Source organism: Jaculus jaculus, chromosome 9 (genome assembly GCF_020740685.1).
Source record: "Jaculus jaculus isolate mJacJac1 chromosome 9, mJacJac1.mat.Y.cur, whole genome shotgun sequence".
Taxonomy (NCBI): domain Eukaryota; kingdom Metazoa; phylum Chordata; class Mammalia; order Rodentia; family Dipodidae; genus Jaculus; species Jaculus jaculus.
Window position 1 is genome coordinate 36858595 of NC_059110.1, and position 27098 is coordinate 36885692.

A 27098-nucleotide genomic window follows, 5' to 3' on the forward strand; every position below is an offset into this window, starting at 1 on the left:
AGGACTGAAGCAGCAGGAACTCCACTGTGAGTTCACTTGCAGAACACTGGAAATGTGAGTGTGTCCTACTGACAGGACCAGGGACTACACACTGATATATATAACCTTGAAGGATTTGAACAAAGATGAACAACAGGCATCTGAAGAAAATTCCATTACTTCTGCATAAGTCTAAGCAATATGTTTAATTTATTACGAGAGACCCACAGTGACAGCAGCCACCAGATAGCTGTTCTCCTTACATGGCCATAGGTCCAGTAGGAACTCTGACACCTGTTGGAAACTCCTGAACAGAAGCACTCATCACACCCTTTCCAATTATCCTCTTGTAGGTTGAAAAAGCCAGGCTTGCAACGACTGCAGTCTTCACCTTCAACATTCTCCTGCAAGTAGAGCAGTGCATTAGTGATGAACAGAAGCATAGCTTCAAACCAGGGGCTGTACCTATGTCTGTACAAGCAAAACCTGGTTGTGTGGGGACTTCCAGTCAAGATGGCATCTGCCTAACCACACCACATTTCCTTGGGGAAGTAAAGGCAAGACATTAAGGGGTCACTGGGACTTTTAGGAGAAAGCAGCCTCTTATAGACCTCCAGTGAAAGGGCATAAAAGGGAATTGGCTGATTCCCATGTTTCCTGGTAGCCCACCAGACCCCCAAATCCCCTCAAGCAGCCGTCCTGGCTATAGACCCAGCCACATGTTCCTCCTGCACTAAGTGCAAGCAAGGAGACCCAGGCCAGCCTAGTTCCACCTGTGCCACTGTGTATAGCGATCGACCCACTGCCCCCACACCACACCAAAGCCTCTGGCTCCCACCACCCATGCCAAAGTCCCTCACTCCCCCCCCCCCCGACACACACACGCCAAAGCAGCTAGCTCTCCCTCCCCACTTGCTCTCCTCTCCCAAAGCCACTGGCTCCTCTGTATGATGACAGAGCCCCTCACTCTCCCTGCCCCACATGAAAGCCTCACCACCTCCCCCCTCCCCTCACCCACTGCAACCTCCTTCCCACTCCCTCTGCCCCTACACTGTGATGGGAAGACCACAGTGCAAAAGGAATAACATGAAAAATCAAATGTAAGTAAATCCAATAAGATTGTCCAGTCCAACAATGGATGTTTCCATTCAAAACACAGAAGAGGCATTAGGATCAGAACCCCAAAATGAAGCTATGAGCAATGTAACCCTGACAAAGCTAACAGTAGAACTTGCAGAAAGCAACAAAGAACCGATAATAGTGTGGATGCTGTCAGTACTAGACTAGACTTAAGAGATAAGAAAATGGAAGTGGTCCAAACATAGTTACAGGATATGAAGGAGAGAAAATAAAAGAGGACCTCAAAAATCAGCTGGCTAAGCTAAATGAAGGCATAAAGAAATGCAACGATAAATTCCAAGAAGCAGCAAGAAAATCAGAAAATGATGTGAAAAGGGAACTTGAAAGAGGGATAGAAACTATACATAGAAAAGTAGTAGAAATGCAAACCTAACTGAAGAAGTCCAAAACTCTCTAGAAGCTCTCAAGAATAGAGTCAGCCATGTGGAGGAAAGAAACTCAGACCTGGAATACAAAAATAGAAGAAATAGTTTGAGAGTTCAAAAGTTTCAATAAGTTCAAAAATTTCTGTGAACAGACATAAAGGAACTGTGGTATAGCCTTAAATGTCCTAACATTCGGATCATCATCTGGAATACCAGAAGGGGAAGAAAATCAGACCCAAGGTATGGATAACTTATTTAACAAAATTAGCAAAGAAAACTTTCCCTTCTCTCACAGAAGAAAGGCCCATCAAGATACAAGAAGCTAACAGAACTCCAAACAAACTGGACCAAAAGAGAAATTCTCTAAGACATATTGCATTAAGACTGTAAACATTGACAACAAAGAGAAAATCCTAAAAGCAGCTAGGGAAAAACAGCACATCGCATTTAAAGGTAATTACCTTTTAAAGGTAATCAGAATGGAAAACCCAAAAGCCAGAAGGGCTGGAAAGGAACACTGCAAAGTCTAAGAAACTATGGCTTCCAACCCAAACTACTTTACATAGCAAAGCATCCCTCATAAAAGATGGTGAAAGAGAAACTTCCATGACAAAACACAGCTTTACAATTATATGAACACAAAACTAAATCTACAGAGAGTATTTCAGGAAATTCTCCACACAGAAGAATCAAATAGTCAACCTCAAGTGCCTATAAGAAACAGATCACAATAATAAAATTCAGAGAAGGCACAAAATATTTCAATGTCAATGGAAACACCAAACCACATAAACCAACACAATATGGCAGAGATCAAATCAAACCTCACAGTCATTACCCTAAATATTAATGGCCCTAATGCACCCATCAAGAGACATAAGCTAACAGGATGGATTAGAAAATTAGACCCTTCAATCTGTTATATTCAAGAAGCCCATCTCACCACCAAACACAGATACCTCCTTAGGGTGAAAGGGTGGAAAATGATATTCCAAGCAAATGGGAATAAGAAACAAGCAGGTGTAGCTATACTAATATTTTATAAAATAGACTTCAAACCAAAAGTAATCAAGAAAGACAAAGGACACTTCGTACTTATCAAGGGAATGATCCATCAAGAGGATATCACAATCATAAATCTCTATGCACCAAACACAGGGGCATCAGAATTCATAAAACAAAACCTACTTGACAATAAAACAGAAATAAACACCAACACCATCATAATTGGAGACTTCCATTATCAGCAATACATAGATCATCCAAACAGATGGAAGCAGAACCAAGTAGATTCACCACTGTATCTTAGGGAGCAACTTCATTTTCAAACCTAATTACATGATGAAATTAAAGACATTAAACTAACATATGGATACATGCATTTTACCAGTTGTAAAGTATTTTCATTCTATAGTTTAAAATATACATATTTGAGGTAAGCACATGAATTTGACATGTAGAGAATTTAGGGTAACTAGAAAAGTATTTCCCTGATCAGAGTAATTGGAAAATCGAGAAATTATTTTCCCCTGGTTAATATTTTACAGTGTTCTCTTCAACATGTAGGCGAGTCAGTTAATTACATAGAGGTATTAAGGGGAAATTTTCTTCTTGTTTGGTGACTGTTCTCCAGATTTTTTTCATTAATCCCATTGTCCTGAAAATGTATTTGCTTATAGGTGAGACTATACTATGAACTTGGGCCAGTGAAAGCTGACTATATAATGAAAAACTCAGAAGTATATGATCTCCAAATTTAAGAAATTCTAAATGAAGGCTTCCTGATTCTGAGAAAACAGATTTTCATGACTCCTTAAGCAATCATTGCTAGACATCTACCCTCTTCCTTGAGTTATTTTTTACTTCATTCTGAACTTTCCCTGTCATCAGAGAATTAACTTCTGTCATAACTTATGCATTGCTTTACTATGCTGATGTGGTAGTTTGATCAAATTGCCTCTAATAAACTTAGGTGTTCTGAATGCTAGGTTCCCAGATGGTGGAGATTTTGGAATTACCACCTCCTGGAGGGAATGTAGTGTTGGGGGTGAGCTTATGGGTGTTATAGCCAGTGACCCCTTGCCAGTGTTTGGCACACTTTCCCGTTGCTATGGTCCACTTTATGTTGGCCAGGGGATGATGTCCACTCTCTTCCCATGTCATCATTTCCCCTGCCATTGTAAAACATCCCCTCAAGTCTAGAACCCAGAATAAATCCTTTTTTTTTCCCAAAAGCTGCTCTTGGTCAGGTGATTTCTACCAGCAGTGCGAACTTGACTGCAGCAGCAGAAAGAAAAACAGAGCTAGATTTGCAAAGCTGGTTCCTTCTAGGTATATCCACTATCTACTCAGAGGTATAAACCCTATCATATGTATATTTACAGTCCAAGAAAATAACAGAGTTCCTGGTACAATATCGACCACTAGCTTCATAAAAATTTGTTAAATTTATTTTATTTTATTTTATTTTTTTTATTTGAGAGCGACAGACAGAGAAAAAGACAGATAGAGGGACAGAGAGAGAATGGGCGCGCCAGGGCTTCCAGCCTCTGCAAACGAACTCCAGACGCATGCGCCCCCTTGTGCATCTGGCTAACGTGGGACCTGGGGAACCGAGCCTCGAACCGGGGTCCTTGGGCTTCACAGGCAAGGGCTTAACCGCTAAGCCATCTCTCCAGCCCAAAATTTGTTAAATTTAAATGAGTCTGTTAGTGGTGGTGTTTGTCCTGCATGCAAAACTGTTATGCATAGTGTAGATGCTTATTGAAAATGTATTTGGAGTTTACTCCAGAAAATGTTTGCTATGTAAGCATGAGGACCTGAGTTTGGAGCTCTGGCATCTACATTAAAGCTGAGTATGGTGGCTGAAGTCCCAGCACTGGGGAAGTGGGCACAAAAGGATTCCTAGGGCTTGCAGATTCAGTGTGTTCCAAAGTTAATAAGAAATCTTTTCTTACAGAATAAATAAAGGGGAATTATTGGGAAGACCTCCAACATCAATTTCTGGCCTCCAGAATGCAAGTATATGCACATGTTTTCACATATATAGCAACATGTTTGCACACACATACAATTTTTTAAATGTGTGAAAAAGACAAGATTAGAAAGAATACAGGGGATGTACAAGTTTGAAAGTATGAAGAAAATATAAAACAGAAAAGATAAAGTAAAATGTGGAGAAGTGTGTAAGAATAAGAAGTCCTCCTTAAATCTGAGACATTTGCTTAAAATTAGCTTTATGGCTTATAATTTTTATGACTGACATAGAACTTCAATTATTTCTATTTTTGCATTGCAGGGGGGGGGTCCCTCTACATTCCTGTTTCATGTCTTAAATTTGAGTATCCTGATGAATAAATAAATTAAAGGGCTACCACTAATGTCACCAGTTTTAATTCTTTTAGGCAGGTTTCAAATATTTTAAGATAACAATCAACCCAACCTCAGAGCTATGAGGACAAATAGGTCCCCAAAGCACTGAAGTTGCAAGCATCTTCAGCACACAGCCAGGAAAGATGAAGCGTATCTATAATTATAATTTAGCATATCCCGTTAAGGACACAGTCCAGCTGTTCTGTACACTTAGTTCTGTACTTGGTCTAATCTACTTCTCATTTACTCTAATTTGAAAGCAAATAATACCACTTTTCTGAGATTCAGACTGGGCTCAGCAATTAGAAAATTTTAGACATTAGTTACATTTTCCTTAGCTCCACTTTACTCTGGTAATGTGACCTTGAAAAATTTATGAATAAATAATTGCAGGTTCAATCTAATCTAATAACCTGAAGTAATACATTAGCTAGGAATTGTAAGTGCTGTAAAGACGAGCCAGTCAAGGTCTCTGTCCTTAAAAACCAATGTCTCCTGGGTAAAAGATACACTAACAATCAACTTTAATGCAGAGTGGAATACAGTAAGTGCATCTCACAAGTGAATTAAGTTAGGGGACAATGGGATATAAAGGTTTCAGAAGGCTTTATGGCAGGAGTGGAATTTCACACAAATCTGGAAACATGGTTTATAAATTCACCTTGTTGGTTGAGATAAAATGAAAGATCCATGTTGTCAAAAATATTGGCAGCAAAATTTAATATAAGAAATGAAGGTCTACGCATCACTTATTCTTCCCAAATCATTGCATTGAGATACTTCCTATAGGAGCTACCTTTGGTACTGTCCATCCAGGGACTCTCTGCTTAAATAATGGGCATTCAGGCTACCTTAAGAGAGACAATCTTTTCTCTCAGGAATTGGTCATTAATGGATGCTCCAGGGGAGATACACTTGCAGAAATGTGACTGAGTTAAGTTGACAATAGTATTCAAAATGTCTGTTAAATGCAAGAAAATAGAACAAAGAAATCTTTAACTTTTATGTGATGCATCAGTGGGTTGATACAATACACTTGTATTGGTCAATCTTTTATATAAAATGAATGTTATGTTATACTCATGAAGTGTTCAGCATTCAGCATTTAGCATTTTTGTTGATTCTACCCACCCTCCTATCTGTAATCCCTCTCTGTCCTTCCAGCTTCCCTTATCCATGTATTCCCTACTGTCACATTTCCTTTTGCCCTTTTGTTCATCCTTTGTTTGTTTGCTTTTTTATGTTTTTAATTTTTTTTATTTATTTGCAAGCAGGGACACAGAGAGAGATAGACACACACACATACACACACACACACACACACACAGAGAGAGAGAGAGAGAGAGAGAGGAAGTGGGAGAGGGAGAGAATGTGCACACTACGGTCTCTAGCTAAAACAAGAAAACTCCAGTTGCATATGGGACATTGTACATCTGGCTTTGTATGGGTACTGGAGAATGGAATTTGGGGCATTAGGCTTTGCAGACAAATACGTAATCACTGAGCCATTTCTTCAGCCCCCCATATCTCATTTGTTTATACCTACTTTTGGTTATGGTTCTATTTTTATAGGTTTTATTCATATTTGCTCCCTGTGTGTATGTATGTATGGATGGATGGATGGATGGATGGATGGATGGATGGATGGATGGATGGATGGATGGATGGACGGACGGATAGATAGATAGATATAGATATAGATATATATAGATATAGATAACATGAACCATTCCTTATTTTAAAGAAATTATGTTGAATGCCATTTGCCAAGAGCTTTTTTATTTTAAAGTTCCAAATCAGATTGAGGTAAACTCATTCCATCCCATACTGTTATGCTTTGATTGCTCTCAGGCTCTGCCAAAAACAAGGGCTCTAACACAGATAAATAGTCAATGTGGAGGACATGATATCTATGTGTCTCTCAGTCCTTACAGCTATAGATGGGCCTTTTGAGGCTGGTGAGCAATGCAGAACCAGTGAGGAAATCTGTTTAACTCACAGAGTTCTTCTTTCTAGATTTTTCTCAACATGTAAAAAGTTAGCTTAACCAGATTCTCCTTCCCTCTTCCATTCCCAAGTTCCCTCAAGAGCACAAATATAGGCATGCAATTTCTTATTTATAGGATTATTTCAAATATTTCTTTACCAATAATATTTGAAGTGATTATTTTACAACATGATTTAATAGAGTAGTGTAATTCAAGCAGAGGAGTGTTCCCAGACTTCTATGTGTACCTTCAGACGACAAAAGCATACTACCTTCTCCATAATATGTTACACAGCTATGTATATCATAACCTTCATGCTAACATATGAAATCTTGAAAGTTTGACACCCAGTTATGTGTGGGTTTGTGAGATCACTGTTTATTCAAAACTCTGACTTGACTCATCAACATTTCATCCATAACTCAGCCTCTGATTACATTCCAAATACATTTAGGAAAATTCTCTTAATTAGGAAAGGACTCAGTTTTTTTAAGTCCAAGCTTGCAAATGAACCAACCTTTTTATAGGTGAGCTCTTCAAGCCATTTCATTTCCTTTGCTGTCAATACCAAATTGTTAATAAATGTCCACCCTATTTCTTCTTATTTCTCCTTTATTCTTTATGTGACTCATTCATCAATCAGAGCTGAGTTACTCTGTACAACTTCTGATAGGAATACCAGACAGAATACAAAATCACCCCCCAGAGGATAATCGAAAAGGAAGTCGGGAAAACAAGGAGGAAGGAAATCACTGCTCTAAGAGAGGACAGAAACAGCCTCTGGGGCTTATCACCACAATTCATATAACCCTAAAGGAAAAATAAGACAGAACAGCCACAGGGATGAGCATAATAGATGTATCCTGGTTTTCCAACTAAGATGACAATAAGCTACTGCAGAGATGTCTTCTCGGTTGCAATGTTTCTAGGCACAGCTATCTACTAACAGCTATCTACTAAAATCAATAGATAGATTAAAACTATAATCTTTCCTCTTTTCATGCCCTATACATCATCAGGTGGTCCAGCGTATCTTACACTCTCTTACCATCCAATGCAGTCCCCAGTGTGCAGGTGGAAATACATCTGATCATAAATATCCCCCAGTAATGTTAAGAGTTCCAAATTTCCAATCTAATATTAGTTGCACCATGAGATTTGTCATGCCTTCAGCTGCTATTCTAATCATTTTTAATACAGTTAACTTTTTTTTTAAAAAAAAACTATTCACATAATTTCCTAAGATTTCAGTGTCATTTTCACTTTCTATCTAAACAAAGTGGATCCTACTTTTGTAAATCTCTTAGCATCTCCAATGGGCAAGTCCTGTCAATTCATTTTAATATCTTCATTGCTCAGAGTTCATTAGTGATTTTTACCAACTCATACATTTAATGATAGTCTTCACAATAAAACCTAGGAAAATGTGTACTTTCTGCAATGCTTCACAGTACCATCCTAGAAATAAATATTTCAAATATACTTTGGCTGTTTCCTCTAGACTATTCTACTTGATTATATTAAAAATACATATGGACTATTATCCAGTTTGTTTTCTATTGTAAATAATCCTCATAAAAATGTTACATATTCTTACATATTATGATACTTCAGAGGGTCATTTTGCTTTAACAAGTGTTCTCATTCTAGTCAACCTATTTTTTTGTTATCATAATAGCAAGCCTGCTTAGTCATTTCATTTGACAATTCCCAGCATAAACTTTTAATGCCACAGATATACTGTATATATAGATGCATAGTATGAATATGCTTGTTATATATAATATGAATACTTGTTCCCTCTCAGGAACAAATTTTCATTCCCTTAGGGACAATCTGCATTAGCCATGTATTTCCATGTATATTTAGCAGAGTGTCTAATTAACTATACTGTGGTCTACCCTAGGAAGCACTCATAGTGCCTGTCATTTATTTTGTTAGTACTATTTTCTCCTGAAAAATGTTGAGTTAGAAAACTCTTTCTAGGTTCTCCTATTTCTTTTGTTGCTCTTGTTGTTTTCTTGAAGTCAGAGACAATTGAGCTGGCATCAGTTTTCTTTTTGCTAGCTTCCTGAGTGCAGTTTCTCTCTGGGGAAATAGAGTCACAATAGCTTTCTTGTTTCCTTTCTCATGAAGCTGCCTCCTTATAAATTAAGTGTAACTTCAGCTGCACATGCTTAGCTGTGATTGTTCATCAACTGGGAATTCCACTGACAAAGTTATCAAGAACATCTACAGTGACATTTTAAGGTTTGTTTGGGGGGGGGATGATAATTGCCTCAGAAATCTTGTAGCCATGCTTGGTTTTAGGGTATGTATAGTTAATTACAGGTTTTCTTCCATCATGTTTCTTATTTTAACATGCCCATGGAAGGATAATTAATTATCAGTATTTTTTAGTGCTTACTCTTTAAACACCTTGGTCCAAAGTTACATAATAGAGAGTTGTTGGTGAGTTAGGAAGAGAAGAAAATATATGAAAATTGTTTTTTGTTTCTAACAAGTTAAGCTTTAATGCTGTCAGTGAAAAGGTAGCTGGATAACAGCTAAAGTGGTAAAAATAGATTTTATTTAGAAAGTATTAAAGGGAAAGGATCTCAGTGTTAAACTGGGCTTCATTACAAATGCAGCCAGGGTAAGTGGGGATGTATAGCCAGAGACCAAAAGAGGTCAATGGATGGAAATTCATGGCAGGAAACACCAATGGTAGGTGCAGTTCTTGTTAAACTGACCTAACAGCTTGCTGACTGAAGAAGGCCAGGTAGCTCAGATATAAAGAACTGGATAAGTACAATAACCTGACTCAATTGAATTCTTGGTAAAAGGGACTTGGATGTGATGATGAAGCCCAAAAGTAAAGTCTGTTTTATGTTTTCTAAAAAGAAATAAGATATACTATGTAATTTTAACTTATGTCTCAGTGTCAATAACTACTACTAATAATAATAAATCTAAACTATAGCAAGGAACAAATCCTTGGTATTTTTGGTAAAAAAATATTTGGTATTTTTATGGTAAAATTTGATAATTCAGATTCAGGATGAAAGGTACACATCGAAGTCCCTTTGTAGAAATGTTCATGATGCAAGTATAATGAGGTAAAGGAATGATTGACTATTCCTGAACATACATGAAAAAGGGAAATTCAAACCAATAAAACCATGAATATATCATGAAAGAACTGGAAATTTAATGGAATCCTATCTCTCCTTGTGAAAAAATAATATAAAAAATAACCAAAGACTAACACATAGGTGTTTATGACTATGATTTTGTGAAGAAGCACCAAGTACTAAGCACACCTATTGAGATTTCAGCATTAAAAGCTCACAGTCATTTCACAAATAATGACAAGGACTCAAATGGGCTAAGCCACTGACTGCAAACTCCACAGTGCTTTCTTTCATTTTTCTTTTTGCTCTCTGTTAGGTAAAGTCATTGTGTTGTTTTCTTATTGTGCAATGATGAAGAAATCTCATAGTGCCCATGACACCAGAGGTAAGACCGATATAAAATAGGATTGCAAACTACAAAAAGATAATATAGCAGGGACAGGGTCATGGAAGTGTGGCAGAAAAGCGTTTTCTGATGGGAAGCCTAAGGGAGCATGGCTAGGAAGTCAGGCGTGAGAAACAACAGGTTACAAAAGGTAGAGAGATGGAGTTTTCTAAGCAGGATCAAACAACCTGCAAATCTAGAATTATAAAAAGCTTGGTGACCCAGTAAGTAAGGTCAGAAAATAGCAACAGCAACTCAAAAACACACTAGAAAAATAAGTTTATGGCTAGGAGAGATTTAATGAAAGTGCAACAACAACAAAAATAACAAAGGAAAATAAAAACACAGACTTTGATTTTGAGTCTTTTGCTAAGACTTTGATAAATATAAAGGCAAATGTGCCTTATGAGATCAAGGCCAATTTTTATTACTTATCACATTGTATAATCCAACTGTCTTTGAATAATAGCACCAAACTACAAGAGTCAATTTCCAGCATGTTTTACCTTACAATAAACAAATATCAAGAGAGCATTTGCATTCAGTAGACTGTCATAGTTCTGACATTAACTTATCCCTTGTGATACATATCAAGTAACAAAAATTTCAAAACTTTTAACAAGGCAAAATGTGATTATATTTTATTGAGTTATTATTCTTATATTTGGGAATATAATGAGGGTGATAGTCATTAATATTACTATCCAAAGAAGGCTATAAGAGATAACCTTATAAGTAAAGGTAATAGTACAGTTGGTTGATAGTGTTCTGTTAACAATTTAATTCACATCTTTTAAATCTGGGATTCCTTTTTATCTGTAGCTATAAAGGTTTTAAATTATTACTGGTTTTAAAACATAAGAAAGGGACATCAGTTACCCACAACCTGGAAGGAAACACTAATGTTTTATACTTGCTTCACATATACTTTATACTTAGAGCCACTGACGCTCATTTAGCTTTTGCTTTGCTACCTTTTTCCCTTGTTGTCAACTACAACCCTGAAATAAGCATATCATATACAAAAATAAAGAATTATTTAATGTTGAACTACTTTCCATAAACTATAACTTCATAGAAATTGTTTCCCCGCTTCACATTTCTAGATTTTATAAATGCTTAAACCTGTAGGCTTATTTTGTTCACTTTATTTCTTTTATTAGATTACATGAAGATTTAGTTGTCTCTCATTATATTTGAAGTATTACTTACAAAATAGCTAGTATGTACCAAAATTACTAATGCTTGTACCCCTTATATAAATTCATGTATTATTTGTTCATAATTTATTAACATATTTTAACTTATTTAAATCCTCTCTAAAGAATTTAGAAATACTAATAAAATGTAAACTATGTGTAAATAGATTTTTACTATATCATTTTGGAGATTATTTTTAAAAACCTTGTACACATGTTCAGTATAGGCAATTCTTTCCAAAATCTCTCTCTCACACACACACACACACACACACACACACACACACACGTGCACACACACACACACGCACACACACCATTTCTGATGCTGCATGGTTTTGTACGTGCCAGGTAAATTCTCTACTGTTGAGCTCAATCTCCAGCCCTTCTTTTCCAAATAATTTTATTCTGTGATTAGTTGAACCCATAATTATTTCATGTGGTGACATGAAAGTTCAACTACAGTACAATTCAGTGGATGTTGGACACTTTTTGAAATGTATTGTTAATTTTCTTTTGAAAATGTATTGTTAAGTTTCATTAGGGCGAATATTTGGATATTGAATTGCTTGAGAATGGGTTTTGTCATTTTAAGGATAATAATACTGTTCTCTCCCCCACCCAAATTCTCATACAGATTAACCCTAATTGCAGCAATGGCGAACAGTTATTTTCATTTATCTAGATTTTCTCTGGTGTTTTGTTATTATCAATTCTCCATATTTAAATCTAAATTTAAATTCTTGAATAATCCTTGGTAAATGATCACTGTGATTGAAATATTTTATTCTCCATATCAAAACTGAAGACAAGATTGATAGTGTTCCCATGTGGCACACAGTTTTGGAGGAGTTGATTCCTCACAAGTCACTATCTTTTGTCTATCCAGAACCAATAAAGTAAGAGAATGTTTTCCAAACTCTTACAAGTTTGCAGAAGAAATTTCATAGTCTCCTTTCCTCAATGGGAAAGAACTTCCAATGTATTTGTGATAGTTCAATTCCAGTTACACTCTGTGGGTTCAAATTCTAGGGTTGCCCTGATGAGCTTCTTAATCCCCAAATGTTGACCCAATCTTAAAACCTTGACTAGCTTCCTAGCTGCCACTTCTGATCTCTGCTACCTAGTTTTCTTTGAACTTATAATTATCATAGATCCCCCTGTTTGGTCAGATATCTTTCCTAAATCTAACTAACTTTTTGTTTATTTGCTATATTTATCCAGCACACCTATGTGTTTGAAATAGTAGAAGTTGGAGGAAGTATTGTTTATATTGACTATGGAATTTAGAATATATGTCACTTAAAATTAACAATTAGAAACATTATGCCTAATACTTCATAATGAAGTACTTATGTACATGTGTCCAAAACCATGAAAAAACTCATTACCTACTAGCATAAGTAAGTAATGTACAAATTTTTATTGGTTAATATGTATGTACTATGGAGATGAAAACTTACATGATATTACGTGTATTTATATTCTATTAGTCCATACTTGAAGTCACTAATTAATATATGAATACTCCATGTGTGTATATACTTTCAATTGTACCAAAATATATCATTTTATTTGAATTTAAATCTCCAATAAAAGTTTTTTACTTCATTAGTATTTTGATTCATACTGTGTTTAATGTTTGGTTAGCACAAATATTTCAGATCAGCTGGGCATGGTGGCACACTCCTTTAATCCCAGCACTCAAGAGGCAGAGGTAGGAGGATTGCCATGAGTTCAATGCCACCCTGAGACTTCATAGTGAATTACAGGTCAGCCTGGGCTACATGAGACCCTACTTAAAAAAAACCTCAAATCATGTGTTATGAAACAGAATTAAATATCACATTCATTTCTGTATTAATAAATGCTCCTCTCAGTATTTTAATTATGTGTATAATTGTAATATTCTCCTCCTTGCTATTCTTGTAAATTGAAGTGAAAGGCAATTAATTATACTGCATAACAGGCACATGGTGAAATAACCAAATATAGTGCATCATGATACATTTGTTATATATCTCATTTGATATATGCATATAAGTTTTCATTCTTATAATTGTGCTGTTATACCCTGAAAGTTGTTTTCAATAAGTTTTTATCCTAAAAGTAATTTCTTTTCTTTAAATTTGTTCATTGTCATTATTGTTTTTATTAACTACATATTTTTTATGAATACATCATGTTTAATACCCTCTCTTTCCTCATCCCTGCCCCCATTCCACTGGGACTCTTCTCAGTGGGGTTGCAGATGTTTCCTATGGGGTTGTGGGCTATGCGTTGTCTTATGGGAGCATATTTATTTGAGTATGGATAGAGAGAAAAAAATGGCAGGAGGGGGGAAGAATGGGTGTACCAGGTCTCTAGCCTCTGCAAATGAACTCCGGAAACATGTGCTACATTGTGCATCTGGCTTATGTGGGTCCTGTGGATTCAAACCTGGCTTTGAAGACAAGCATCCCAATAGCCAATCCATCTCTCCAGCCCAAATAATTTCTTTTTAAGAGTTGATAGTTTTCTATTTCAATATCAAATAGTTTAAAGACATTTCTTTTAATAGTGCATATGGTTCATTTTTTAATTTTTTATGATTTCTTAATTAATGTTTATTGTAGCATTTTAATTGTTTAGTGTTTTAAGAGTGGGAGGAACTTTTCTTATTAGGATTATAATTACTTTTGGGACAGGGTAGAATCAGGTAGAAAACTGTCATAATCGGCTCGAGAAGATTACCTTGAGCTCTGATAATCACACCTCTTGTTCTAGTCTTCTGACTCTATCACCCAAAGAAAGTGAACAAAAGGCCGCTTGACTCTCTCATTTGTTGCTATTCTGTTCTTCAACAAACCAGACTCCTTCACTCTATGAATGGTAGTTATATAAAAATGCTTCCCTTTCTCTTTTTGATTTTCTATGTTCTATAGATTTAGGAGTTTTTTTCTCCCATTTTAAGTTCAGCTTGCCCTGTCCTTTATCAGAACAAGTGACAAAGATTTGCGATTTCTGCAGTTTTTGAAGAAATGAAGCACACACTGTATTTTTTGCTATGTATTAGAGAGAAGATACTGAAAGCCTGTAGGATCACACAAAGAGACATTTGGGACAGAGGGACAATGTCCGGAGGCAAGCAATCACTCACCTACTCTGCCCAATGAGTTTTTGAGAGCAATGCTTCATTTTAGATAATATTGGATGGAATGCCCTAAATCTATAAAATTTACTCTTCCAGCACATGACAATTTTTATCTCAGCTCCTGGACTTTATGCTCACTTGTGTTGATAGTTAGGAGCCAAGTTTTAATAATCTAAGACATGTACCTAAACTGTCCCTAATATAATACATGCCTGTTTTTTGGTTCTCTATATGCAATGTGATAGGTAGTGGTGTCTACAAGTGTATGTGCTACTGCCCCATGTGCTTTAATATGGGCTTATTATGTAAATAATATAATATTAAGCATATTTTGGACATGTATCTAATACACCACAAGATGGTGTGCTACTAAGCCATGTACTGTCTGGTGAGAATATTATGGAGTGGATTTCCATACCTAAGTAACTAAGTCTTATCATTTTGGACTTGTTCATGCCTCTGTTTCCCTATGTGTGTAAGTTGCAGGTGTCAGGCATCCCTTGATGTGAACAAGATGTGCTTGAGCCCAGTATGGGCAGCAAATAAAATTGCATTGCTAAAAGTACCCTTGGGAGAAAATTGTGAGTCTTTAATCAATTTTACTAGGACTTCTTACACTTGTAATTAAATGGAGGAGTTGAAATAGGCTGAGAATCTTAAGACCTATCTGAGTTCAAACTTTACAGGATCATTTAAAAATCCACAATGAAGCCGGGCATGGTAGTGCGTGCCTTTAATCCAAGCACTTGGGAGGCAGAGGTAGGAGGATCGCTGTGAGTTCAAGGCCATCCTGAGAATACAGAGTGAATTCCAGGTCGGCATGGGCCAGAGTGAGATCCTACCTTGAAAAACCAAAAAACAAAAAAATCCACAATGTTTCCTTAACAGAATTCTTTTCAGAATTAAATGCAGAGATATAGATTTGTAATATTAAAGTATTGCTATTTTGAATGATGTGTACAGTGTTTTTTAATTATTGAACTAAATTGGCAATGAGAATAAAACTTTTAACTATAAAATGGCATGGACAATTGAGGTGACTTATCCTATGTACTTGTAGATTTTACAAAAATTTCAGGTAGTATAAAAAACTTGCTTAAGTGATCCTTGAAGGAATACCATGCACAGAATACACTTTGGGTATGTAGAGAAGTGTTTTATAGGCACTTAATTCCAAGAGCCATGACAAAGGAAATGGGAATTGACCTCCTAGCTTGACAGTGGAGCATTACTGGAATAAACAATGTACCTTGCAGTTACAGGGCCCGATACAAGGATCCTCATTTGTGCTCCCTGAGCCGCTGCAGTTACAGGGTTGGCAGTCTGGATAACCACCATAGCCCCTGGCGCATTGATTGCACTTCATGCCTCCAAATCCAGTTCTGCAGTAACAGGATCCAGGTGCCAGACCTAAGGGAGGAGGTACCACATCAGCATCTTTGAAGTGAATGCACCAGTTAATTCTGAAGGTTTGCATAATAGCAGCCTTTAAAGTCTATTTTGACTATAAAATGAGAAGTAACAACAAAGCCAAAACCAAAGGGTATGATGTTTAAACAAAATCTTGCATTTGTAAATGTATTTAAAAATATTAAGAACAGGGGTTTGGAGAATGGTTCATTAGTAAAGGTACCAGCTTTCATAGCCTGTCAGCTCAGAGTTCTATTCCTCAGCACCCATATAAAACCATAGTCAAAGTGGTACATGTGTCTGTTATCTCATGACAATGAGAGGCAGAAGCAGGAAAATATGAGGCTCAGTTTGTCTCTTTCTCTCTGTGTCTCCTTTCTCTTCCCCCTCTCTGCTTGCAAATAAATAAATAACATTTTTTTCATTTTTATTTATTTATTTTAGAGCGGCAGACATAGAAATACAGGTAGAGAGAGAGAGACAGAGAGAGAATGGGCATTCCAGGGCCTCCAACCACTGCAAATGAACTCCAGACACATGCGCCCTCTTATGCATCTGGTTAACGTGGGTCCAGGGGAATCGAGCCTCAAACCAGGGTCCTCAGGCTTCACAGGCAAGTGCTTAACCACTAAGTCATCTCTCCAGCCCAATTACAATATTTTTAAAAATAAAGAAGAAAAATAAATCTCAAAATATTTATGTAGCTATAACTACCATCGAACAAAGCAACAGGAAATATGTAACATTGATCAAGGAGTACGTTCCATAAACTTTCAGGCTAATGACACTTCACTCAGAAGAATAAGCAGTACCTTGTATATATATGAAGCTCAGCCACGCTATCACAGACAGGAAAGAAAGACCATGGGCAAAAGATTGCTTACTTACAACAATTTAATAAGAATTGTCTAAGGACAATATCACTAGTAGTATTCTAAAGGAAAGACAGTGGTGTTCATGGGAATGAATTTTCTGACATAAATAGAAAAGGCATTTAAAAACAGAATAAATTTCCTTTTTATTTTTTTTCAAGGCAGGGTCTCACTTCTAGCCAAAGCTAAACTGGAACTCAGTCTGTAGTCATAGGCTAATTGGAAATTCAGTTATCCTTCTATCTCTGCCTCCCAAGTACTGGGGTTAAAGGCATGTGCCACCATGCCTTGCCTCTTTTTTCTTTTGAAGTAGAGAAATGTAAAGGATAATCTTTACCCACACAAACACCTTTCATCTCATTAGTAATATTGTGAGAAAGCTGCTCACTGTTGATAACTTTGGTTAGTCAAAACTAGAACTTCAAAGTTTGCAAAATGGTGAGAGCAAATCAATAAAATATAGTCTGTATCAGACAAAGGTGAGAAGAGATGCATAAAGTAAGAATATACTCTTATGTGAAAGCATAATAAACAAAATGAATAATACCAAAACTTTAAACTGTACACAAAATGAGTTAAGCAATTGCTATTCCAACTACTAAAAATGGAATGTGCATAAGAGACATATAAGATGACCAAAAATGTTAAAAATAAAAAGTTAGAAAACATAGAGAAGAAATTGTTTCAATAATAATGACTAGACTCATCAAATAACATATATTCAAGAGACTACATCCTCATTTTATATTAATAAAGGTATGACAAAATGTTTTAAATGATTAAATTTAGGTTTCAAACAAGCACTAATCATGAGCTCAGAAATATAAAGACAACCCAAGACACTGGAGGATAAAAAAAATATTTTTCAGGAATGAATAGCTGAGGGCTGGGGAGATGACTTATCTGTAAAGACATTTGCTGGCAAAGCCAAAGGACCCAGGTTCTATTCCCAAGTATCCACGTAAAAACAGATGCACAAGGTGGTGCATGTGTCTGGAGTTCATTTTCAGTGGCTAGAGGCATGCCCATTCTCTCTCTCTCTCTCTCTCTCTCTCTCTTTCTCTCTCGGTGTCTCTCCCTCTTTCATTCTCAATCTCTGTCTCCTCTGAAATAAATAATGTTTTATAAAAAGAAATGAATAGGGCTGGAGAGATGGCTTAGCAGTTAAGGTGTTTACCTATAAAGCCAAAGGATCCCAATTTGACTCTCCAGGACCCATGTAAGCCAGATACACAAGGGGGTGCATGCATCTGGAGTTCATTGGCAGTGGCTGGAAGCTCTGGCATGCCCATTCTCTGTTCCTCTCTCTCTCTTTCTCTGCCTCTTTTGGTCTCTCAAATAAGTAAATAAATAGATAAATAATATTTTCTAAAAAAGAAATGAATAGCTGAGAATATTCAGTCATTTTAAATAATTACAGATGAATTTAGAAAAAATAACATTTGTATAATCAAATAATATTAAATTGTGCATTATCAAAGTAAAAATTACCTAAGATTTATTTTATTAAAATGAATTACAACTTTAGATTTATATTAAATAACATAAGAAACTAGGATTCAATTAATTCTGAAGCAAAATATGATAAAATTTTATTAAAAACTCATTCATAATAAAAATTAATTCATAAATTTGTTAAAAGTCAGGTTAAAGAGAACATCAAGACTTCAGTAGCAGGTTAAATAATTTAATAGCTAAAATATTATACTACTAAGAAAGGAAATTAGCAATAAAGAAAAACCACAGCCCAAAGTCAACTTATAACCTTAAGTGATTTCACTGTTGTTAAAAGTAATTAACTATAATTTGATTCATGTGATTGTAAAAAGATAATGATTCAAGAGGAATTAAGAAAAACTTGAAAAATAAACAATACCAAGCAATCAAAAAGGAATTTTTAAGCATAGCTAATCAGTATATCATGAAGATAAATTATGAAGAATTACATAAAATTACTTTGGTACCAGTTAATATTGGTGCTTGATATCAACTATAACTTTATATTAAAATATAATAAAGACAACTGAAAGTAAATATCATAACTGCTAATAATCAAGTAATACTTATAGTATAATAAACAGTATCCTTAGCATTATAGAAAACACATGGGCTAAGTCAATTACTTCTCAACATCAATATGAAATAAAAAGCTAGTAGTTTTTCTCACTTTACAGACGAGAACACTAAATGCAAAGAAATTAAATGACTTGCTGAGGTAGTTGTTAGAGCCACTTCTACATTTACTTATAATGCAGATGAGAAATTGTTAGGACAAATTAATTCCTAATGTATAGAGACCATACATGAAGGACACATAGGATTTCCTCTGGAATTATAAATACTAGTAATACCAATAAGCTCATTTTTTATTTTATTTATTTATTTTTTTTTTTGGTTTTCTAAGGTAGAGTCTCATTCTAGCTCAGGCTGACCTGTAATTTACTATGTAGTCTCAGAGTGGCCTCGAACTCTCAGAGATCCTCCTACCACTGCCTCCTGAGTGCTGGGATTAAAGGCGTGCGCCACCATGCCTGGCTAACAAGCTCATTTTAATTTGTCACAGTTTATAGATGAAATTGGAAAAAAAAATCTGTTAATTTTAAGAAAAGGTGCAAAATCATTAAAAAACTAACACTTGCTTCTGATGTTGAAATTCAACAGTTGCAGTTACAAATAGATTTGCAGAGACATTTATCATACCAATAACTGGGGGCTAACTACACAATGCACGACCCATTTACATCAACAAGGAGGGTCCAGTGGGAGGGGGTAGATCATAGATGAGCCTAAACAATGGTACCAAACTGCCTGTATTTGCTGAAAAGAAAACTAATAAATTAAATTTTAAAAATAAAATAAAATAAAAACAAATAATTAAGGGGTTCTGACGTGTTATTTTGCCCAATAATGTGACTATAGAAAATGAGATGTATATTCTTAAAATGTTGAAGAAAGCAGTTTGAATACCATCACCATAAAGCAATGATTCTAGAGGTGGCTAATAAATGCAACTATATTTAAGCATTACACAATGTGTAAATGTATCAAGATATCACAAGGTATGCCATATATATGTATAATTTTGTTTTATGTTATCAATTTAAATTAATATAAAATTATTTTTACAAAAATTAAGATGAAATGTACAGGTGTTCCATATATTAGGCATGGTCTAACTTTTCTTCCTGGGAATATTGTGGAGTAGCTATCCAAAGAACTTGCCCTATTCAGGATAAAATTAAAGACAGATACATCACAAATGAAAGAGAAGGGGTCAGGGTAAGGGATAGTCCCAAAGACATGCCCTCACTCACTTATCTCCTCCAGTTAGGCCTCACTACCTACCACCCACCACATCCCAATAGTGGCTTCAAATTAGAAATCCATCAAGGGATGGACCCATTCGTTAAGTCAGATTCAAGTTGTCTCTGGAAATGTCCTCACAGACACATCTATTCTTTTTTTAATTATTTTTATTTATTTATTTGAAAGTGGGAGAAAGAGAGAGAGAGCAAGCAAGCAAATGGGTGCACCAGGGTTTCCAGCCACTGCAAACAAACTCCACATGCATGTGCTACCTTGTGCAGCTGGCTTACATGGGTATTGGTGAATCAAACTGAAGTCCTTTGGCTTTGCAGGCAAGTGTCTTAACCACTAAGCCATCTCTCCAGCTCAACACAACTATTCTTAATCCAATCTTAATTCCATCAAGGTGGAATTCATTTTGATATGGCATGAATATGGGAATATTTTGTGTTCTTTAGATGTTGAAACTGGATTTCAGAGACTTTAATATGGCTGGAGAGATGGTTCAGTGGTTAAGGTGCTTGCCTGCAAAGTTTGACAGGAGTTTGATTCCCCAGTACCTACATAAAGCCAGATGCACAAAGTAATATATACATCTGGTGTCAGTTTGCAGTGGCTGGAGGCCCTGTTGTTCCTCTTCTTTCTGTCTCTCTTCTATTTTCCCTGCTTATAAATAAATGAAAATATTTTTTTAAATTTTTTGTTTATTTTTATTTGTTTGAGAGCAACAGACAGGCAGATAGATAAAGAGAGAATGGGTGTGTCAGGGCTTCTAGCCACTGCAAATGAACTTCAGATGCATGCGCCACCTTGTGCATCTGGCTTATGTGGGTCCTGAGAATTGAGCCTCGAACCAGGGTTCTTAGGCTTCACAGACAAGTGCTCAACTACTAATCCATTCCTCCAGCCCATAAAATGTATTTAAATATTAAAAAATAAATTAGGATAAAAGTTGTTTGTGTAGAATAGAAGGAGGGGGTGTATCAGCAAGTCTCTTTGCCTAATGGCAAAGAATGTAACAAGTTAGTACTGATATAGCTGCTGAACTCTCACCGACTATAAAGATTTTGCTTCTTTTCCACTTTTTAGAACTTTTTCAATGCTAATATACTTATGTTAATAGGGGAATTAAATATGAAAATAACATTGTGGTTTCTTTGTCACCTCCCCACAAAATAGTGAGACAAAAAGGAAGAAGAAATGAAAGAAAAAGGGACAGGAGGGCGAAAAGAAGGAAAGGGAGGGAAGAGGACAGGAGAGGAAGAAGAGGAGATGAGAGGAGAGAAAGAAAGGGAAAGGGAAAGGAAGAGTAGATGGGAGGGAAAGGAGACGATAGGGGAGAGGAGAACACAGAAAGGAAAACCTCTGAAGAATTCATCTTGCCAGCCTTTTCACTCCAAAGTTATTAATGTAAAAATCTATATGGAAGTCATGATTTATTTTAGTCTTTCCAAAGAAGATGAGAATTCAATGTTTGAGACATTAAGAAATTTCTGATATGCTATATGAATTTTCTTATCAAGTTTCCCAGGGAGACTGTCCAAACACTTCATACCAAGGAGCTATGTTGGCCTTGATTCCTTAGAGTTCAGCAGGGATTTGACCACCCAAAGTATGTGGCTTAAATTAGTGACAGCCTCATTCACCTTTTTCACGTATGAGTATTACTGCCTTTTGTAGTCCTTTATGTACACATTTTGGTTTCAATATAATTTCCTATATTTCATTAGGTGATTTCATCTATTTGTTTCCCATTGCTGCAAACACACAATACAATGAACATTGTCACTGAAGATTAGAGCTCATCAAAACTTCAAAATGATCTAAGTAGCAGAAAGAAAAATTACATGCATCTGTTGTGATTTATTCTCTTTTTTTTTCTCTCTCTCTCTTTCTCTCTCTCTCTCACATACACACATACACACAGTAATGTATATCATGGCACGTTTGTCAGTGGCAGACCACATAGATCATGTGGTCCTGTAAGATTATATTGTCTACTTTGGTTTATATCAGTGCACTTTATGACATTTGTTGAACTAAATTGCTTAGTGATACATTTCTCAGACTATATCCCCACCATTAAGTGACAAGAATATATACTAATGTAAAAACAGGTGATTACATCTTCTTGCTTTAAAAATAATATAACTATGCATAAAAATATTGAGGTGAATAAAAAATTGATTCCTGGAAAGAACATTAATAAATGTTAAGAATGTTGATTATGTGAAAGGAATTAATTGCAAAATACTCTGAAAGTACTTGAATTTGGTTTCACAGCCTCTCACCTCGTTGGGCATGTTTCTCATCCTTGATACAGACTTCACTCAAAGAACCAATTGGATCACACTGGCAGGGCTGGCATGGCCTTGGATAATTTGGAGATACCTAAAATTATATGTTTTTAATTATTGTAATAAGGACATCAATATTTTAAATTCAGCAAGCATATGAGAAAAATAAATTAAAAAATACATGATGGGACCTGAGAAATGTCTCAGCAGTTATGGTGCTTGCCTGCAAAACCTAAAAACCAAGAATCAGTTCCCCAGTACCCACTTACAGCCATATGCACAAAGTGGCACATGTGTTTGGAGTTCAATTACAGTGGCTGGAGGTCTGGCGCATTCATTCATTCATTCTCTCTCTCTCCTTACATATAAATAAATATTTAAAATTTTGACATAGTAGTAAGAAATTGCCCCTAATATATATGTGCAATTTCTTTTTTAATATTTTATTTTTATTTATTTATTTGAGAGAGACAGAGTTAGATAGAGGGAGAGAGGGAGAGAATGGGCATGCCAGGGGATTCAGTCATTGCAAACAAACTCCAGACATATGTGCCATCTTGTGCATCTGGCTTATGTGGGTCCTGGGGAATTGAACATAGTCCTCTGGCTTTGCAGGCAAGTGCCTAAACTGCTAAGCCATCTCTCTAGCCCCTGAAATTTCTAAAATACAATTTTTTAAATGTATACACAATGTAAAGGAGATGGAACCAAAAATATGTATGTGCTACTTAGATTTGATAATTATCAGGATTTCACCATATAGATTTTATCATTTTGCAATCTTTGATAATTTTTTTAAAAAATAAAATCACAATAAATGCCTTAAACATACAACACAGTTAAGGATACATGTTTTATAGTTTCTGAAGAAACAAACAAAAGTCAATATTTGCTTGGTATATTCTAATATGTATTCCATAATAAAGTCTGCCTGATCATTTTTATTATGATATAATTTAAAATGCCAATGCAAATTTCATATTTCCTACTGATTTACATTTCAAGCACTCTCATATTTATTATGGCATAAGTATTTAAATAAAAAATTAATATTCATTTCTCAAAGGACACAATTAACTATTATTATTATATTTTATGTTTATTTACTTATTTAAGAGAGACAGAGAGAGGCAGCTAGAAAGAGAGAATGCCCCTAGTCATTGCAAACAAACTCCAGAGGTATGTGCCACCTTCATCTGGCTTATATGGGTACTGGGGAATTGAACCTGGGCCTCAGGCTTTATAGGCAAGCACCTTAACTTCTAAACCACCTCTCTAGCCCAGCTATTTAAATTAAACTGCTGGTTTTTACAGGACATGGTGGTGCACACCTTTAATTCCAGCATTTGGGAGGCAGGAGTAGGAGAATCACCATGGGTTTAAGGCCACTCTGAGAGTACATAGTGAGTGCCAGGTCAGCCTGGGCTACAGTGAGACCTTGCCTAGAAAAACGAACAAAAATCTCCAAAAATATTGGTTTTCTAGCTGACTGCATATCCTGAGAGGAAACAATGCCAACTCTGTGATTAGGAAATGGTGAGCTCATATCTCGCTTACTGGCTATGAGACCTTATGTAATTTATTAATTTCACTGCAACATGAAGATAACAAACTTAAGTACAGAGATGCTATATAAATTAAAATGAAGTGGAATGCCAAGAAAAGCATTTCACAAGATTCCTGACATATATTAAATGGTTAATGTAATGAACAGCTTTTACTGTGGAAAATTTTAATTAAGCAAATAGAAATTATGCTCCATCACTTTACACATATTTGCTTTTCAGTTGGAAGAGGAAATGAATATGTATGTTTATGCATGTATTATGTGTGTACATACCAATCTAAGTATGGTTACAATTTTCTCCAATAGACTACAACATCCATATGTGTATATATCTAAACTTAATTTATAAGTAGCAAATTTATTTGCTAATATAAATCAGAAGTTTAAGCTAGAATTGTTTACATATCTGAGGAAATATGAATGAATGAAGTTCACAGAACAGTTCCAAAATTTATAATTTGGCAGTTACTGTCAGCCACGCCCCATTACAAAGTCAGAACAGAAGGGCACAGGCAGGACATGATCTGCCTTAAACAAGCTCCACAGAGGAATAGATTTAAAAGTCAAGGATTGAATTATTACGTTCATCTTTAAATTGAAAACATTTCTGCTCAACACTGGCATAAATATTGCAAGGCAAATAATAAGTGTGAATTTACCTACACACAAAAGATCAAGTAGCTTAAAGCTACTGGAATCAATAAATGAATTTTGGATGAATAAAGTAAATAAAGTCAACACTGAAAGCTCTTCATAATAACGGCGTGAAAGAATTGGAAAATAATATGACAAAACCATTTTACAATAATATAACCTAATGATGATTATTAAATTTAGCCATGTATATGAAAGATCTACAAGTCAAATACATACAATTAATGATAGAAAACAAATTGAGCTTGCAAAAATCATATTTTTGTTGCTTTTTCAAGGTAGGGTCTCAATCTAGTCCAGGCTGGCCACAAACTCACAGAGATCTGCTACCTGAATGCTAGGATTGAAAGTCTTGCTCAACTATGCCCTGTTCAAAAATCATTATTTTGGATAAATCTGTAAAATCGTATTACTAATTTGGCACATTATGGCAATATCTTATTAAATTAGGTACATATTTTTCTAAGTAATAAGTATTTTCTTTCTAGGTTACTTACAATACTGAGTATTTTCATAATAAAAAATAATAAAGTGTTTGTCAAATAGTTTCTGCAACTATTAAAATAAAATATATTTTTGCCTTGCATACTAGTATGGTCAATTTACATTGACTTATAAATTATAAAAGCAATTTTTCATTTCTTAAGTTTGAATTTGACATGGTTGCAAAATATTATAGTTTTATATTTTGGATGTGTTTACTTAAGCAAGGATTGTTGTGTCTTCTATAAGGGATATTGGTCTGCAATTTCCTTTTATTTTCAAAATAACTTTGTCAGTTATTTGTACCTGAATATACTGCATTTAAAAATTGCAATATGTTTCATCATATTTTGAAAATAAATTATGTAAGATTGAGATTAATTTTTTCAAGATGTTTAAAAACATTTTTTTTTAGAATTTCTTAGTGACACTATCTGGGCCCCATCTTCCCCTTCTATGTGTATATAAATAAGCATGTTTGATAATTAGTCTATTTTTTTCTTTTTCTTTTTTTTTTTCTTGGTTTTTCGAGGTAGGGTCTCACTCTAGCCCAGGCTGACCTAGAATTCACTCTGTGTTCTCAGGGTGTCCCCGAACTCATGACGATTCTCCTACCTCTGCCTCCCGAGTGCTGAGATTAAAGGCGTGTGCCACCATGCCCAGCAATTAGCCTAATTTTTGAGTTAGAAATAACATTATCGAATAATTTTAATTTTTTTTTATTTTTTTACTTATTTGAGAGAGAGAGAGAAAGGCAGATACCTACAGAGAAAGTGGGTGCTCCAGGGTTTCCAGCCACTGCAAACAAACTCCAGATGTATGCTCCACCTTGTGCATCTGGCTTATGTGGGTATTGGGGAATTGAATCTAGGTCCTTAGGCTTTGCAGACAAGTATCTTAACCACTAAGCCATCCTCCAGCCCCAGAGTTTTTATTGGTCTTTTATTGTGTGGGTGTGGCAGGGTCTTAACATATAGCCAACTTGTCAAGCTCAAGTCATCTTGTCTCAACTTCCAAAGTACTGAGATTATACTCATGTACCACTGTGAGATATGCTTCTGGGTATTAGTACATTATATTTTCAAGGCATATGTTTATCTAGTTCCAGTACTACAGCATGTTAAAGACATGGTGCCATTATCTGCTGGATTAGTTTGTTTGTCCTATAGAAGATATTGACATGACCACAATGGGAAGGTTGAATAAATTATCTTTTTTTTTAATGTTTGTGGTGTGCCTACATTGATATATGTGTATGTCTATGTGTATATATGTATATGTGTTTGTGTTGTATGTCAGTGTGGGTATATGTGTATGTATGCATGTGTGAATATGCATGCATGTATGTACATGAGATATGCCTACATAAGTGCATATGTATGTATGTATGTATGTTTGTATATATGTATGCACAGATGCACGTGCATGCGTGTAATTGTTCATATAGAGCTCAGAATTGATATCAGGTGTATGCCTCAGATGCTCTCCTTATTTTTTGAGACACGTTCTCTCCCTGAACCTAGAGCTCACCAACTTGTCTAGGTTACATAGTCAGTATGTGCTAGGCATCTCTGCCTCCCCGGTGCTAGGATTATAGGCTTATTCTGCCATACCCTGCTTTTATATGGATGCTGGGAATATAAATTCAGGTCTTCATGCTTGCCCAATAAGCACTTTACCTACTCAATCATTTCCCTATGCTCTTATTATTTTTTGTTGCAAGTTAAATAAATTGAATCTGCAGCTTTTTAAGTATTACAAAAATACTCAAAACAGAACGTTTTTAAACTTAAAAATTTAAAAATATACATTCATGCCTGTGTGTGGTGTATGTC

General features: G+C 35.5%; 1 protein-coding gene across 3 annotated transcripts in view; it reads right to left on the reverse strand.

Moving 5' to 3' along the window:
* Lama2 (laminin subunit alpha 2) overlaps window positions 1–27098 on the reverse strand; it is a 640019-nt gene that overhangs the window by 339575 nt on the left and 273346 nt on the right. For all 3 annotated transcript variants that reach the window (XM_045157983.1, XM_045157982.1, XM_045157984.1), the window contains 3 exons: window positions 22554–22653; window positions 15924–16084; window positions 243–383 (listed from right to left, as the gene is read on the reverse strand). In XM_045157983.1, coding sequence (XP_045013918.1) covers window positions 243–383; window positions 15924–16084; window positions 22554–22653 — 402 coding nt within the window. The remainder of the gene's footprint in view (window positions 1–242; window positions 384–15923; window positions 16085–22553; window positions 22654–27098) is intronic.